The sequence below is a fragment of the Natrix helvetica genome, assembly GCF_964273705.1.
Source record: "Natrix helvetica genome assembly, chromosome: 1".
Classification (NCBI taxonomy): domain Eukaryota; kingdom Metazoa; phylum Chordata; class Lepidosauria; order Squamata; family Natricidae; genus Natrix; species Natrix helvetica.
The window spans coordinates 200,385,383-200,403,597 of NC_138548.1; the positions used below are offsets into that span (position 1 = coordinate 200,385,383).

An 18,215-nucleotide genomic window follows, 5' to 3' on the forward strand; every position below is an offset into this window, starting at 1 on the left:
GCTGCAGTGTCCCGGGATCATGTGATCACCTTTCGTGACCTTCCGACATGCAAAGTCAATGGGGAAGCCAGATTCACTTAACCACCCTGTTATTAACGTAATAGCTGCAGTGATTCACTTAACAACTGCAGTAAGGTTGTAAAATGGGGCAAAATTCACTTAACAAGTGTCTTACTTAGCAACAGAAAAATTGGGCTCAATTGTGCTTGCAAGTCCAGGGCTACCGGCAGGGCCGGATTTTCCTATAGGCTAACTAGGCTTCAGCCTAGGGCCTCAAGATCAAGAGGGGCCTTTTATTTATCCGTGCCACATTTTTTATAAAGGTTAGTACCAATTACAGCATGTTTCATTTAATATATTGATATATATCACAGTAATGATGTTTATTTTATTTATTTATTTTCCAGGATTTATAGACCGCCCCCTCTCCCCGAAGGGACTCGGAGCGGTGTACAGGCGTCTCATTATAACAAATACAAAAGATAAATATCCTATCCCCTTAAAAACGAATTAAACCTGATACAGCTGTACAGAAAAGTAAAAATTAAAAGCAACTAAAAAGCATACCCCTAAAAAACTTAAAAATGCAGGCTTGAGGGACTAAAATTGGGAATTAGGCCAGGCCGGCTAAATTGTACAGGTGGGTTTTTAGCTTCTTACGGAAGGAGCGGAGGTCGGTGGTAGTCCTGATATCCGGGGGGAGGTCATTCCAGAGGGTCGGGCCCATCACAGAGAAGGCTCTACTCCTGGGCGTCGCCCGCTGGCATTGCCTAGTGGACGGCACCCGGAGGAGTCCCTCTCTGTGAGAGCGAATCGGCCAAAGGGATGTATGGGGCATCGGGACATCACTTCGACGGCATCGTTGGGGTGGTCCGGGGTAGAGATGTACAGCTGCGTGTCATCAGCGTACAGATGGTAATCTACCCCGAACCCATGAATGATCTCGCCCAGTGGCTTCATGTATGTGTTGAACAGGAGAGGCGAGAGGACCAACCCTTGCGGCACCCCACAAGTGAGCGGCCTCAGGCTCGACCTCTGCCCCCGTCAGCACGCATTGCGTTTGATCAGAGAGGTAGGAGGAGAACCACCGCAGAACGGTGCCCCTCACCCCCAGCCCCTCCAGGCGACGCAATAGGATACCATGGTCGATGGTATCGAAAGCCGCCGAGAGATCTAACAGGACCAAGATGGAGGAGCAACCCCCATCTCTGGCACTCCAGAGATCATCCACCAACGCGACCAAAGCCGTCTCCGTGCTGTGACCGGGCCGGAAGCCGGACTGGCGCGGATCCAGATAATCAATTTCCTCCAGGTGCCGTGAGAACTGTTGCGCCACCACACTCTCTACAACCTTCGCCAAAAAGGAAAGGTTGGAGACGGGACAGTAATTAACTAAATTAGCTGGGTCCAGGGAAGGCTTCTTGAGTAGGGGCCTCACCACCGCCTCTTTCAAGACGGCCGGCAAGGACCCCTCTCTCAGTGAAGCGTTCACTAGTTCCTGGAGCCAGCCCCGTGTGACCTCCCAGGTTGCCAGTATAAGCCAGGAGGGACACGGGTCCAGTAAACATGTGGTGGCTCGCAGTCGTCCACGTAACCTGTCCATATCGTCAGAAATAACAGAGTCAAACTCCTCCCAGAATGGCACCTCAAGACCCACCTCCGACGTCTCTTCTAGACCGCTAACGGAGACCCATTCGCTGCGAATCTGAGCGATTTTGTCCTGCAGATATTCCCCAAATTCCTCTGCTCTACCCTGCAAGGGGGCTTCCTGCGGCCTCTGGGAAAGGAGGGAGCGGGTCACCCTAAACAGGGTGGCAGGGCGGTTATCTGCGGACGCAATAAGAGTGGCACAATATTGTCATTTGGCCACTCTTAATGCCACAAGGTAAGTCCGTAAATAGGCTCTTACCTGTATTTTATTATCTCTCATGTAATTTACAAACTTAAAAATGGGAGGTGAAAGGGCCCCATAAGTGGAATAGCCTAGGGCCTCTTTTCATCTAAATCAGGCCCTGGCTACGGGTATACAAGTGGTTTGTCCTATCAGTGTTCTTGGTAGTTCCTTGACTGAGGTAATGTTTACTGCTTAATTGCTGGTCTAGTATTAATCCTAGTGCTAATCTCTTCTGATCTGTGTATTGATTGCTGGTGGAGGTCTTTTGGTCTTTTTCTTTCCCTTTTAGCTTTTTGAGTCTCTCTTTTTTGTTGCTTTTTGTTTACTTAAAGATTTAAGAGTGCCTAAACATTTACATGCACCTGTATATATGTGTACCTTTGTGTATATAAATATAGGAGTGCCTATATTTACCTGTAGCTGTATTTACACAACTATAGTTGCATATATATTTTTCCTGGCCAAAATTAGATTCAGCTTATTGGGGTACTCCCCTTCCTATAATTGTTAACAATGTTGCAAGGCCAAATTGGCAGCCAGCAGGAGGGAAAACAATCAAGCCAGCTGCCTTTAAAATGGGGGAGGAAACCATCAGATCCAGAAAACAAGCCCTTTCTTGATAACCAGTCAACCTCTAGACTTTTGCATTCCAAATAAGACAGCAATTAGCAATCGGTACAATTTGAGAAATCTCCTGCTCTGAAGATAGATAAAAACCATCTTTTACAAAGTTTTAGAAAGTAAAGACCTGTTGTTGTTTTTAAATCACTTTCTGGGCTAAGGTGAGAGTCCTTGTTTTCGAAGGACTAATCATATCTTTCAACACACACCTGCAAAAGAACATTTTGCGCGCGCCTTGAGCTCCTTCTGCTAAGGCCCTTCCTGCTAAGGGTAACCTACAAGGTCCTCCAGCATCTTAGAGGCGTCGCTGAAGTGCTGAGAAAGCCTCGCCGTCCTCCTTAACCGCGCTGTTACCTTGCGCTGGAGTTCTCGGCCAGGAAGTCCCACCGTCTCTCTCCCGCCCAGCCTTTTCTTTTGCTTTGCCAAATCAGACTCTCGGGCTCCAAGCAATTGCCGTGGGTGGTGACCGGCCGCTTCTGAGAATGCCATTGGCTCCTCCAGGGGAAACCCAGGAGGTCTCCCCCTTTAAACCCGCGGGGGGCCGGATGGAAGCCCAGTGAGCAGGGATGAGTCCGGCCGCTTTCCAACTCTGGAGGGATTATTTCCAGCTGGCCAAGTTGGTGGAAGGGATGAGCCGATACGGCCCCTTCGAAGAAGAGCCCGCACCGCAGGCGTCGGAATTGTCGCCGGAGCAGCAACGGGAGCGCCAACTTTTACCGCGGCGGCAGCAGCACCAGCGGCGGCAGCTGGTGGACGAGCCTCCCTCGGCCGCGCGTGGATGGAATGAGCTCAGTTGCTCTTTCTGCAAGCAGAACGGGGAGTCGCGGTCCATCTACAGCTCGCATTGCCTGAAGGACGAAGCCGGCCTCGTGCAGTGCCCTATTTTGAGAAAATACAAATGTCCTCAGTGCGGAGCGTCGGGGGATTTTGCACACACGAGGAGATTTTGCCCTTTAACCAAGCAGGGCTACACATCTGTCTACACAAGCTGCACCAGGAACTCTTCTGGGAAGAGGAAAAAAAAGGCAAGTCGTGGAAAACGCGAGTCGTCGTCGTTTCCCGCCTCGATATATACTTTATATATTAAAAAAAATCCTTTCCCTCCATCCCAGATTTGAAAGCCGCCGAAATGGCTCGGCAGCGGCTCTTAATCGGTGAGTACCGGCGGTTGCTTGTAACTACTCAAAGGAGCTAGATAACGGTCGACTCCCCCTCCCCCCCTATAGCAGTGACAACCCTTAAATGCTGCTTTTGGCGTCCAGTGGGGCTGGGAATTTCTTCCTTTCTTACCTAAATCGAAGAAGGAGCGGGAATTTGCCCATTTTACCTCTGGGTGGCATTTTTAATCCCACTTTCCCATTCTCAACGCTACACAGGAACGGGCTGACGCCGGTTTATCGAAAACTTTGTTTAGGCATTCAGTAATCCCTACCTCGTGCAAAAAACAAACCTCGCTGCCCTGCTGCTGTACAGGCCGTGATTTTAGAGGGATGACCATTTTACAGCGTCCCCTCCGATTGCCGGTGGTTACCCCCAAAAGATGATCCTGGGTTATAGTGGAACGATTTACAGTGGTTTATTCAACAACTGGTATCTGACTGAAGTTTTTGTGGGAATCCCGGTACATAATGACAGTCCCAACAATAAGGAGGAAAGGTGAATTCCTGAGTGGGGCAAAAAGTGTTTTTTGGAGGAGGTGGGAGAGGATCTAGAGATCTAGTTAGCCACAGGTTGAATTTTTTTTTAATTGTATCCCAATTTTATGGTGGGCCTGCTTTTTATCCCATAGAGGAGCCTGTAATTCTTACTCCGATCTGCATATTAAAAAGTACTAAGAATTTAATTGCTTTTAAGTTCTAAAAATGTTTCTTTGGTATAATAAAAAGTGTGTGTGTGTCTGCAGCAAAGGTTTCCCAAAGATAGATATATTACCAGGAGGCCAAACCCTAAGAGACACATGTTAGGATGCTAATATCTGGAGTATTTATAGAGGGAAATTCTACTTATTTCAGTAGGATCAAGGTGATGTGATGTAATATGGCATAATGTTTCTAAATGTGATATATAAACAAAGGTGGAAGGAAAAGACTTGGTAACTAAAAAGTCAGGCAGTTAAAAGAGATACAATAATTGCCGCTCACAATAATTTTCACTCCTCAAAAAGATTCTGGTAACATTTCTTTAAGGCTCTAAGGCATAAACTTTGTGCTGCAGCATCATCAGATTCATGGGGTAGTTTAATTACATAATGCGTAGAATATAAATACATTGGGAAAAGATGAGGGGGGAAGGGAAGGACAGGGTAGTTATGCAAATGAAGATCATGTGAGAAAGCTCATAAGTACCTAATCAGTTAATCCCTGTAATGGGTTTGTTCAGGCCTTCTGAGATATTTAACTCTCATCAAGTTTTAGGCTTCTCATCAATCCATTGTGATGAAAAAGCCACTTGGTCCCAGAATTTTGCTATCTATATTAGAATATCCTGGAAGGTCAAGTATTTTGTTATTTGTCCTTGTTTTTCATCCTGATGTCAGATCATCTTGTGTAGAACCCAGAATAGTATTGCTGGTAAATCGTATTAGAAAAAGATGCTGTTTGTGGACCCATGTTGGTGTTAGTATCATAGGGACAAGTAGATATCTGGATTTATTGCTATATGATTCTCTTGGTGGTATCATTGTCCCGTTATTTCTTGTTACTTGTGAGAATTTTTTCTTCAGGTTGTCTGTATACAAGTGTGGATATCATGACTAGTGGCTGAGATATGCAGTTCCATTGCTCTGTGTGGCTTGTAGCAAATTAGTAATGTATTTGAATGTCTTGAGCCATGAGCTGGAAGTGATCAACGGTAGATACATGTTAAAATAAAAGCTGTAAGAGAACATAGAATAAAGAAAAGTAGTGAGAAAAGAATATAAAGAATTGGCTTCTGATTTCCTTGTGACAATTATGTTTTACCCTCTCTAAGATTACATGACACTTTCCTTCTTTTCATAAACTTTTAATCTTCAAACCCATAAATCCCTTTTTTTCATTTTTTAAGCAAAAAGGCCATAGAGGTTTCCAATCACTAATAAATGTATTTGTTGATCTTTCACTAATCGAATTAATTTTGCCATTTCTGCTAGTTCTGTCATTTTAACCAACCATTCCTGTTTTGGGTATTTCAGAGACTTCATTTTTGTGCATATAGTTATAATAGTACTCTTGCAGTACTTGTGTTTAAAAATAATCTTCCATAGCTCTTTTGTAATTGACTATCCATTAATCCCAACATGAAAAGTTGTTGTTTCAGATGGATGCTGATTTTTAAAATGCTGTCATTGTATATTTTGACAGTTTTTCTGGGATTTTTACAAATTACTGGGCATGATAAAATGACCCTTCATTTATTCACTTTTCCAACATAAATTTGAAATACTTTATACATTCTTAACAATTTTTCAGAGTTGTATACCAACGGAACATCATTTTAACAAAACAAAACATACGTCATATTTTTGCGGTTGCTAAACTGATGCCATGGAAACTATTGCTTTAGATTGCGGAGGGCTAGGTTCAAATTTATACTCAATTCAACACTGTGGCTCAGTGGCTAAGACGCTCAGTGGATGAGTTTGTTGAACAGAAAGGTCAGCAGTTCAGCGGTTTAGTACCATGTAACGGAGTAAGGTTACTTGTCCCAGCTTTTGCCAACCTAGCAGTTTGAAAGCATGTAAAAATGCACGTAGAAAAATAGGGACCACTTTGGTGGGAAGGTAACAGCATTCTGTGCGCTTTTGGCATTTAGTCATGCCAGCCACATGGCCACGGAGAGGTCTTCAGAGAGTGCTGGCTCTTCGACTTTGAAACGGAGATGAGCACCGCCCCCTAGAGTCGGGAACGACTAGCATGTATGTGCAAGGGGAACCTTTTTTATGACTGTTGATCTTGTTTTGTGACGAGAACCCCATACCATTTTCTCAAAACTATATTACAGGACCCATTTTTGATCATACATATTTCTTTGGGTTGCCTCCAAACGTGGCATTCAATCATATGAGTCATAGCTGGTAATGTATAATCCACAATGCTCATTTGCTCTTTTACAAGACTGGACTTGAATTACTCATTAAATTTAAATGCTGCCCATCTCACTATTGAAAGCAACTTTGTTAAGAGTTAAATCTTCCCATGTTAACAAACATTTATTATGCTTCCTTCTGGGTGAGGAAAATGTAATTGAAATTAGTGATATGTATATTATTTCTTTCAGGTGTCATAATAGCACTTTTCTGAAGAATTGGAGAGACTGTAGGATGAACCATTCATGTGAAATCACTGGTGCTCAGAAATCAATTTATAAGCAACTTGAAAAGTGATGCAGAAAAGACCAGTTAACAAATCTGATACAAGCAATACACCCAGCATTAGCATACCTGATATCAAGAAATCTTTGTTTTTCCTCCATCTGTGTTCACATTTTGTTACATTTGATTGAGTTGCAAGACATGTTTATATAATATCCTCAGTCTGCTCTTCTGCATTCAACTAACATGAATGCTGTTTGTTTGTTTGTTTGTTTGAGGTTCCTCATATTTATTATTTATATGTTTATAATTGTTTAAAATATACTTGTTTTACAAGTTATTTTTGTGAACCAATTGTTTGGTTTTAAATTTGTAGTTACTATTGTTTTTGTATGAATACAGAATATATTTCTTTAACTCTGGAATAAAAAAGTAGATATTTTCCATGATGATGGAATTTAAAAAATACATAACTCCACAAAAAGATTTGTGTAGGAAACAAGAAATTTTGCAAAATAAAACAGAGCATCACAGTTGTTTCAGTTGGAGACATCTAGATGCCTTGTAATCAGTATTATTTTAAACATTCCACTTTGTTTGACTTGTGCCCAAATAAAGGATTCAGATTTCCCTACAACCCCCACAAAGTGAATGTATCTTGCCTTCCACAATTTTGTACTATCTACATTTCTAATAATCTACCTGATGATATGGAATTATGGCAATTGTAAAGCTAATATATTTGTATGGAATCACATTGCACAAGGCTTTTCTAACTTATTAATAAACTATTAAATAGTTAAACCAAAATGGTGTACATTTTGTAGTGTGACTGAAGGGTTTTTTTTACTTGTATTTAAAAAGCAACAGATGCTACTTTGCTGTATGAAGAAATCATGGGAGAGAGTTAACACCCAAATAATGTGCATCTTAAGAGATGGGAGAGTAGCAGGAAAGTTTTGTTATTTCAGGACGTTAGCTTTAATTCTTCTCAGAGTTGAATAACCAGGTAGATACTAAAACAAAGATAAAATGTACTTTCATTTTATTGAAGTGAAAAGTAACTGTCGGAAAATAAATACAATGCCTCCTGATAGGTTGCCATAGCTAAGGAATACTGCCAAAAGTAGAGCAAACATTCTTAAAAATATTGAGGGAATAATATGTTATAATTCTCTCTTCTGTTTCACTGCACAAGACATACTTGTCATATTGTTCATGCTGTGGGATAGGAGCCTCCCATGTTGTTTGTTTCTCCGAGACTTCAGTCTCTTGAAGGAATCCAGATCTCTGTGTGTACTCATGATCAATCGGCTGAAAACAAGGTAACAATCAAATTATGAATTCTCACTGTTGTACAGAGATAACAAAAAAGCAGAGTCTGAAATGCAAAGCTCCATTTAACCATGATTAGACCAGAATGTCTTTTTTTCACAGAGCTATCTAAATTCCTAACCATTACCATATTCTTCTTTTTTAAAAAAGACATTTGTATAGTTTTATTTCAGTAAACATAATGCTAGTTGAATTAAAAGTGAATATGCATTGGTAGTTGCCTTGAATTCGAGGACTGTTAATTTCTAAATATTAATTGTGTTTGTTACAGCATAACTTGAGTTGGTTTTTTCTACACAAAATAATGTTTTAAATGCTTTTGGTTTTATATAGTGACAAAGTACTATTCTTTGTTTATTTTTTGTACTTTCCTCCACTAGGAGATAGAGGGAGTGACATTTATCAAAATATTGTCTGATCTTACATTTCCATTTTATCTACTGCTGTTATTTATATTATTATAATTAGGTCTCAGCTAGGAACATCCTAAATATATTAGTAGTGCTCAGACGTTGAAAACACAGTAGAAACAACTTTAATATAAATCAGGAAGAGTCTGATACATCTTTTCAGACCAACAGATTTTAATGAAAAAAATAAGTTTTTTGTTAACTAAGGCTCATTTCATCAGATGCAAGGTTAAACTGATGTAAGATTTAAAGGGAGACAGTGATTTTACAGATGCAGGTACCATGATTGCAAGTGTCTTTATCAGTTAGCAATTATAATGGGTTAAAACCCATTGTTTGTTTCTACCTTCTGATGTATGTGGGGAAGATGAACTAAAAGATTAGGGAGCAACATGAAGTCATAAGATTTGTTGCAGGGTCTTGTGTTATTGTTTCTTACTGTTTGTTAGAACCCACTTCAGGTTTGATAGCTTTCTCTAGCCTAGACAAGCATGAATTGTCACTCAGTACCTGAGAAAGTGTAGTGTCATTGCCCAATATGGGTTGTATATTTTAGTGGCTTGAGTTGCAAGTTATAAGTAACAATCAGAGGGTGTTATGCATTCTGATTTTTAATAGGTTTTCCCTGAGAATTGGTTTGTCTCTACTGATTTGTCTGGTGGGAAGTTTAATCTGAGTGCAAGCTGTTATTTATGCAACCTGTTATTCATATCTTTGAATGGTTGCTAAACAAGGCAGTTAGTAGACAAAGATATTTAGGTCACAAATGGAAAACCTGTGGTCAGATGACATAATTTAATTTGTCTGTTGGACTAATGTCAAAGACCTTTGAAAGTGATAAATCTGGAACCTTTGGTAAAAAGAACCTGTCCCTTCCATGCTATGGATATTATGAAGATGCCTGCCTACTATATTTAAATTATTTTATGTGTTTTATAACAAATATATTCTTACTTGAGATTAGACAGTTCTTTAATTAGTCCATAAACAACCTCTGTTGCATCCTCCTGTTTGGATGGATCACAAATAATCTTCATTTCATCTCTGATTTAAAAAAAAAAGATAAAAGAATTAGGGCATCATATCAATGGTTTTTCAGTAGTAAAAATGCCCTTAAATGTTAAGTGACTATCAGGCATTGTAGTTTTTAAATTCATTTTAAGTATATTTTAGTGTACATTTTAATATTGAATATGTTTTAGCAAGTGCTTTTACCACCAAATCTTAGATATCTTATTCATAAAACTTTCTGTTCCTGCCCCAAAATGCCTAATAAGGAACAGCCCAAAGCTGCCAAACATTATTATGATATTACATTCAATGTGGACATCCTTTCTGAATAAGCATTTTAATTCTGCATTTTGTTATTTTGCTTTTGCCCCCTTAACAATCTTCTAAAAGCATAAGATAAAGAATAGATTAAAAAAAACATGGAATGTTAGCATAAACCTTTACTCAGATACAGGTAAACATATATACACGTGTGTGATTGTGTGTATACATAAAATGGAGTCCTTAATCAGACCATGTGGAAGGGGAATGTAAAATAAAAACTCAAGTCAAGAAACCAACTAACCTGACATTATTTGCATATATTTCAGTAGAATCAGGGGGTGAGATTTTATTTTCTCCTTGTTTCCTTGTGGTATACTGATTACTTTTGTCCTTGAAACATGTCTGTAAATCATTCAGAACATATGTCTGAAAGGAAAGAAATGGAAGAGATACAATGGTGTTCTACATAACAAAGAGTTTACTTGGAGGTGGGGGTGTCAAAGACTTTTTCCAATTAGGTTTGAGATTAAGCTGTTTGGAAAGGATCTGTTATGTGGCAAGAGAATAAATCTTATTCATTTTCAGTGTACTTTGCTAGCAAGCTTTTCTTCGCTATTTCCAGAATTCCTGACACTTGTATTTTCTTTTTCTCTTGTCCTCCTTCTATTGCTACCCCTTTATAAATGAAGAGGAGGAAGACAATTATTGAAAGCCAAGTAGCAGCCCTAACTCTTAATTCATCTTATTAGAAATGGATTAAAATAAGAGACAAAAAGGCTTTTGTTTTACTCCCGGATGCCACCAAGAAAGCACATAGTAGAACTAAAAAATGAGAGAATAAGGGAAAGAAGCTGAATGTTTCTGAAAAGCAAAAAAGAAAAAGGGTGGAGCTTGGATTAACCATGGGACTAAATGAAAACTGGGACTCGACTTGACCTATGATATCAGCAATTAATTGCAGCACTTTTTACATTTAAAACATTTAAAATTATATAAAATATTGGGAAATTTTTTACCTCAATCTTAATGGAAATACTGCACTTTATAAATGATATCTCCAGCTTTAAGGATTCAACCTCAGAGACTGTTTTAGTTTTTATATAACAAAAATTTAAATTATATGATATATATAATACATAATAAAGTATATAAAGCTATCCAGACTTGCTTTGCAAGAGTGAGATGGGCAGGGTATAAATTTAATAAAGAAAGTACAAGATCATTTCTTTCCAAATCAATATGAGATTGACTATTAATTGTGAAGGACCTAAACATTAATAATGTTAATCAAATTTTAAGGCCTCGACTGTTCTGTTGAATAACAATAGCACTTAAAAAAAAGTCATCAGTAGTCAGCTTACTTTCTGTGATTGAAATTCAACACCATGGCTTTCCAGGACGCCCTCCAATAGAGTGTCAGGCAAAAATTCCAGATCCAAAGAAAAAGAATCTGGGCAAGGAGAATATGCTTGAACTACCATGTCAAGATCATTTGGTGCACTGATGTTGGAATCTGGCCTACATGCAGCAAAAGATCCTTGCATTTTTGACTCTGCATTAATTTCGTTATCGGGGTCACCCAACACTTGTGGTGGAAGAATCTCTGCAGAATGAAGGCTGTTTTTCACCTGGTCAGGTTTGCTCCTGTTTCCTTCACACTGAGCTGATTCTTCATCTGCCATATAGATATCGCTGGAAAAGAAGACATTTTTCCTTGGATTTGGTTCTGCCTTGGAAATTTTCATCACTGTTTTCTCAACATTTCTGCTTGGCAATGCATTCATAATATTGTCTATAATCAAATTATTTTCTCTTAGTTCTGATTGCTGCATATTCAACACCAAATGTTCAGAACAAATTCCATTCTCTTTTTGGATCAGCAGAGTAGGAATATTTGGTTCAGCCGAGTTACAAATGCTCTCCTTTATGCAAGCAGTATCCTCCAAAGAAATTTTTCTGCTTTCGGGTAGAACATCCTCATTAAACTGTGGGGAAATCAGATTTCCTTGTAAAATGATCTGGTCACAAATTGGCTCAGAATGATCCACTCCCTTTTCTAAATAGGGATCAACAGGCTGAACATAAGGAAACTCTTTCTCAGAAATACCTTTGTTTTTTATACTATTTTGCTCTGCAAGAATTGACTCTTTTCTACAAGAGTCTATGCTTCTAATGCCTTTATCTACAGGTTTGCCATTTGATTTGAGGTTCTGCTGATCAGAAGCTTTTTTAATCAGTACAGATTTATAGGCTCCAGGTGCAGAAATTTCATTATTGCTACATGTACAGTTGTCATTTTGTTCTTCAGTTTTTCCACTTTTATCTGGAAGTCCTTCTGTTTCTTTGGCATCCGCATTTCTCTGTTTATTTGCACTAATTGTACACGGAGAACTGTTCAATTTTTCTGATGTAGGAATGAATATATCTGTAATAACTGGGAGTTGAATTATTTTGGTCACCTTTTGGGTTTGGTTATCCATGCACTCGAAATAATGTGAATCTTTCCCGTTTCCATTATTAATCCAGCTAGCGTCATCCATTTCACCTGCTTTCAAGATAATTTGCATCGATTTATCTTGTTGCATATTTGTGCCTGAACTGTCCAGACGCTCTTCTTCATTTTGGCCACTTTTAATATGGTCAATACTCCTATCTTCTGGCAACATGCTTACATTCATCTGCTTCGCCAGTTGGTATTTAACTGGCTCTATAGGGAGAGCTTTCTTTTCAGAATTATTCTCATCATTATTACTTGATACATGTAGAGAAAAAGAAACTTGCTTTTGTGACATTTCTTCTTTGTAGTTACTTGCTTGTGAATTTGATTCAATTCCTGCTTCTTGCTGAGAATCAGATAATCTTGATGTGAGATCATTATTGTTTATTTTTCTAATCCCATATTTATCTTGTATTCTTACATCTAATCCTTCATTTATTCTTTCACAATGAGGGATTATTTGATCTCTGGCACTCTCCATTTTTGTCACTGATGATTCTGCAGATGTAACTGGGTTTTGAACAGTATCTTCTGCTGTTCTAGATACATTTTTATCCATGTGTTGCCCCTATCAAAAGGCAAAAAAGATGAGTAGATAAAAAAGCAGTGCAAATATTTAGCATTTTCTAAATATTTTTTATCTCACCTCATAAAAATAAATGTGTTTAATTATCCAGTATTTATATTTTGATTCTTGTTACCACTTTCAACTTCTCTTCTGATTTTTAAAAAATTATTATTTTTTCCTTTTACAACATCTTAGAGTCATTATAGCAACATTATTATGTCATCATACCTGTACATGTAAATATTATTTCGCTTCTTTGTTTATAAACCTTTATACACAGTTCTATCTATCTATCTATCTATCTATCTATCTATCTATCTATCATATATATATATATATAATGTATGTATTTGTGTTACAACCCCTGGTATGCCCCTGGTATAACACAAATACACACCTATTTCCCTGGCTCAACTGATAAGGAAGACAGCCTGTGACTTAGTGGCTAAGACTCCTGCCTAATATGTAATACAGCCTAGGTTCAAATCCCAGTAAGGGTATAGCTAGCTGATGAGAGCTAGATAGCTTGAAATACATTTATACTAGTCTCCCTTTATTTATTGATCAGCACAAATACAACACAAACATAGCAAAGGCAACATTAAAAATAAAAATATGGTTTTCTGCCTGGATGGTCTTCTGTAATGAGCCGAAGGACAGAAAGGGGGAGTAGTGAGCTCCCTCCCATATTTGGCCATACCAGGGGTTGTAACACAAATACATACCTATTTCCCTGGCTCAGCTGATAAGGAGGAGAGCCTGTGGCTTAGTGGCTAAGACTCCTGCCTAATATGTAATACAGCCTAGGTTCAAATCCCAGTAAGGGTATGGCTAGCTGATGAAAGCTAAATAGCTTGAAATAGATCTATACTTGTCTCCCTTTATTTATTTATCAGCACAAATACAACATACATAAATATATATGTATATGTATATGTATATATATATAAATATATAGTTTTTTGGCTTAATTAATTTTATTCTTGTTTTGCAGCCATTTGTACCAATTGTTCCAAATTTCATAATATTCTGACACTTCTTTGTCTTTTAATTTTAGTGTTAATTTGTCCATCTCTGCACAATCCAAAAATTTTTGTATCACTAATTTGTCCGAGGGGATATTATTTTGTTTCATTGGGCAAACGCTATTCTAGCTGTGGTCAGTACATGTGTTAATATGTACTTAATTTTCTTTGTATATTTCCCTTTGATTATTCCCAGCAGAAAGAGTTCGGGTTTGTATTTTATTTGTTCTGTAATTTCTTGCACCCATTTCCAAATTTTTGTCTTAATATTTTTGAGTTTCCGGATAGGTCCACCATATGTGACAGAAAGTCCCTTGTATTTTTTTACACTTCTTGCAGATTGGATTCATGTTTGGGTACATTTTAGCCAATCTCGTTGGTGGTAAATGCCAACGATAAAACATTATATACATATTTTCTTTGAGTGCTACTGATCATATTAGTTTATAATTCGTGTTCCAAATTCTTTCCCAATCCACTAGATCTATATTGTGTCCAAAGTTTTTGGCCCACGCTATCATGCAACCTTTAACTTTTTCTTCTTCTAATGTTACTTCTAATAAATATTTGTAAATTTTCATTATGAATTTATTTTCCGGGCCAATTAAATGTTATCTATTTGTTGTAATTCTATGTATATTCCATATTCTTTTACATCTTTTTTGTATCTCGATTGTAGTTGAAGGTATGGCCACCAGTCTATATTTATATTTTGCTCCTTTAATTCCTGATTTGTTTTCAAATTTCCTTGGATGTCTAAAATTTCACTATATGTAACCATTTTCGATAGATCTAGTGTATTGGGATGTGTCATGGCTTCCATAGTGGAAAGTCATATCGGTATTTTCATGTAGTATTTTTCTCTAATTTTATTCCAGACCTGTATCAGTGCATCTCTAATGTGGGGTTAATTGGTTATTCAGTAGTTGGCAAACCACATTGATTAATCAGTCAAAGTCCACATTCCTTCCTCTTAATCCTTTTGTTTACAAGAAGGTACAATGGAATTTACATGTAGACATCACATTCCATGCAGCAAAATATTAACTAAGTAGAGAGTCATGTATCTATATCATGAAGTGTCCATGAGGAAAGCATGCATCTGTAAACCAATTAATAGTTGCCAAGTGGATTTTCTGTCCAATGAGCTTTTACTATTCTGAAAAGTTTGACAATAAAAGGGAGCCCCAAACAATGCTCTGGGTGGGTACCCTTCCCATCAGGGTGCCTTCCATCGGGTGGCCTTCCCAGCACAATCTTACTCCTGTCTGCGTCTGCTTTTTCTACGTCACCAACACTCTAATACAGTGTCTATTGAAGTATTTTTGTTTCTTTTTACTCTCTTTCCATAGGAAAAAGTGCCATCCCATTTGCAAATCGTGGCCCTCTAATGTTAGTATTCTTTTATTTTTTAAATTTATCCAATCCCTAATCCATGTTAATGCTGCTGCTTTGTCATAAAGCTCCCAGTCAGGGAGTCCCATACCACCTCTGCTTCTTTCATCCTGTAGAACTTTCAACTTTTATCCTGGCTTTCTTCCCTTGCCATATACATTTTTATATAATCTTTTCAATTCAATAAAAAAAATGTTTTCTAATTTTATGGGGATTGTTTGAAATAAGTATAATAGTCTTGGTAATACATTCATTTTTATCACTATTATTTTTCCTAATAATAACTGTAGTTTTCCCCCATAATTCTAGATCTTTTTTTATTTGTTACACTAATTTTGTATAATTATTTTCTTTTATAGTTGAGCACTTTGCAGTTAGCCATATTCCAAGATATTTAACTTTCTTTGTCACTTGCAGTCCTATTATTTCTAATTCTTTATTTTGTTCTTCCTTCAAATTTTTAGTTATCATTTTAGTCTTTTCTCTATTAATTTTTAACTCTGCTAGATCTCCATATTTTTCTAATTCTCGCATTAAACTCTTTCCTGTTTCTAGCGCATCTTCTATAATGAATACCAAATCATCTGCAAAGGCCTGAATTTTATACTCCTCTCTTTTAATTTTAGTTCTTCTTATCTCCGAATTTTGTCTAATTCTTATTAGCAGACTTTCAAGTGTCAGGATAAAGAGCAGAGGTGATAGTGGGCAACCCTGCCTTACTCCTTTCATTATTTTAAAGGTCTCTGTACTTTTCTATTTAATAATATATTTACTCTTTGGGTAGAGTATATCATTTCTATTAATCTTTCAAATTGGTCCCCTAATTTCACATTTTTAATTTGTTGCGTCATAAATTCTCAATTTAAATTGTCAAATGCCTTCTGTACATCCAGAAAAACAAGTGCAACTTGTTCCTCTGGATGCGTCTCATAATACTCTAAGATATTTGCTACTATTCTGGTATTATTCCTAATTTGTCTTGTTGGAAGAAATCCATTTTGGTCTGGATGTATATAGTCATTTAATAGTTTTTTCAATCTCTCTGCTATTATTGTTGTGAATATTTTATAGTCGGCATTTAACAATGAGATTGGCCTATAGTTTTGAATCTGTTTTTTATCTACACCTTCTTTAAATATTAATGTAATATGTGCTTCCCTCCATGAATCCGGTATTTTTGCTTTCTTCAGTGCTTCATTATACATCTCCAACATCAAGGGTTCTATCAATTCATTCAATTCATCTATTATTTTATACCATTCTGCTGGAAATCCATCTGGGCCTGGCGTTTTATTATTTTTCTGTTTTTGGATTGCCTGTTTCAATTCCCCTCTCTCGCAGGTCCCCTCTCTCGCAGGCATGCCCCCTTGCCCTGGCTAGGGCCCACTTCGATGAAGGGTTTATTAACCCAGAGAGGTGGAGGAAGCGGGGGATTAGGGGTTTTTTAGTAAAATGTTTTTAAAAGGTTTTAAGGGGTTCCAGGGTGGGGGGGAGGGTTACTCAGCCTAGGGGTGTGGATATAGCCAGGCCAACAGGTGGGGTCAGGAGGGAAGGGAGCGGAGTGGGGGAGATGGGAGAAAACAGCATTCCTACAAGGGGCGCTGCAATAGCGACGGTCGTAGGGAGGGGCGGGCGCGAGGACATTAGAAGAACGTGTAGTCGGTTGGGAGACCGTGGCTGCTGGACACGCCCGGTCGCGTGCACCAACCCCCGCAGTCTAGGTGGACAGGATCGGCAGAGCCTGGGCCTTAGGCTGATGCTGTGTAATGCGAGGTCCGTGGTTAACAAGGCCCCCCTCATCAGTGACTTGATCACAGAGGGGGAGCCGGACCTCGCAGGAATAACAGAAACCTGGTTGGGCCCGGAGGGGGGGTTGCCCCTCGGGGAAATGTGCCCTCCAGGTTACCGTGTATTCCACCAGCCACGGGCCCAGGGTAGGGGTGGTGGGGTAGCGATAATTATTCGGGAAGATTTGGCACCGAGAGAATTCACTGTGTCGCAGATATCTGGGTGTGTCTCTAGGCGTGAAATGGGGCCCAGGGAGACAGTTGGGCCTGTTGATAGTATACCTGGCTCCCCGCCATACATCAACGGCCCTGCCCGGACTCCTCGAGCGGATCGCTGAGATGGCGGTTGAAACCCCCAAGCTATTAGTGATGGGGGATTTCAACCTGCCGTCGATGGGAGAAGCATCCGAGGTAGCTCGGGAATTCATGGCTTCCATGACAGCCATGGATCTGTCTCAAGTAATTCGGGACCCCACACACGAGAGAGGCCACACACTGGACCTTGTGTTTGTCTCCGACCAGTAGACGAGTGATCTGGGAATAGGGGATTTAGCCATCACGCCCCTGTCATGGTCAGATCACTCACTTCTCCAGCTGGACTTCCCTGGCACTACCCCCCGCCGCGGGGAGGCGGAGCCAGATTGTCCTAGATGGTTCCGCCCCAGGCGTCTGATGGAACCAGATAGGTTCCAGGCGGAGCTTGGGCCACCTCCTGCAGACCTGTCCTGCTCCCGGGCAGAGGACCTGGCAGCTGCATGGAATAATGCGGCTGCCGGAGCCTTAGACCGGGTTGCGCCTTTGCGGCCTCTCCGATGGCAACGATCAACCCGGGCTCCCTGGTTTAACGGGGAGCTAAGGGCGATGAAACGCCACAGGAGACGCCTAGAGAGCAAGTGGAGATCCTCCCGCTCCGAATCGGACCGAACACAGGTAAGAGCCTACTTAAGGACCTACCTTGTGGCAATAAGAGTGGCCAAACGCCGATATTGTGCCACCCTTATTGCGTCCGCAGAGAACCGCCCTGCCGCCCTGTTTCGGGTGACCCGCTCCCTTCTGTCACAGGGGCAGCGGGATCCCCCATTGCAGGGCAGGGCAGAGGAATTTGGGGAATACCTGC

The 18,215-nt window shown here is 39.5% G+C and overlaps 2 protein-coding genes across 6 annotated transcripts in view; one reads left to right on the plus strand and one right to left on the minus strand.

Moving 5' to 3' along the window:
• Positions 1–7,568, plus strand: part of NANOS3 (nanos C2HC-type zinc finger 3) — a 51,509-nt gene extending 43,941 nt beyond the window's left edge. The window contains exons 1-2 of one of the 2 annotated variants that reach the window (XM_081934360.1): positions 2,816–3,669; positions 6,773–7,568. In XM_081934360.1, the coding sequence (XP_081790486.1) occupies positions 3,082–3,633 (552 nt within the window). In that variant the 5' untranslated portion in view covers positions 2,816–3,081 and the 3' untranslated portion in view covers positions 3,634–3,669; positions 6,773–7,568. Of the gene's footprint in view, positions 1–2,815; positions 3,670–6,772 lie in introns of those variants that run through there. The other variant, XR_014173686.1, reaches the window with a different exon arrangement.
• Positions 7,569–7,899: 331 nt separating this feature from the next.
• Positions 7,900–18,215, minus strand: part of BRME1 (break repair meiotic recombinase recruitment factor 1) — a 28,201-nt gene continuing 17,885 nt past the window's right edge. For all 4 annotated transcript variants that reach the window (XM_081955611.1, XM_081955609.1, XM_081955610.1 and 1 more), the window contains 4 exons: positions 11,188–12,891; positions 10,128–10,252; positions 9,506–9,595; positions 7,900–8,120 (listed from right to left, as the gene is read on the minus strand). In XM_081955611.1, coding sequence (XP_081811737.1) covers positions 7,973–8,120; positions 9,506–9,595; positions 10,128–10,252; positions 11,188–12,882 — 2,058 coding nt within the window. In that variant the 5' untranslated portion in view covers positions 12,883–12,891 and the 3' untranslated portion in view covers positions 7,900–7,972. The remainder of the gene's footprint in view (positions 8,121–9,505; positions 9,596–10,127; positions 10,253–11,187; positions 12,892–18,215) is intronic.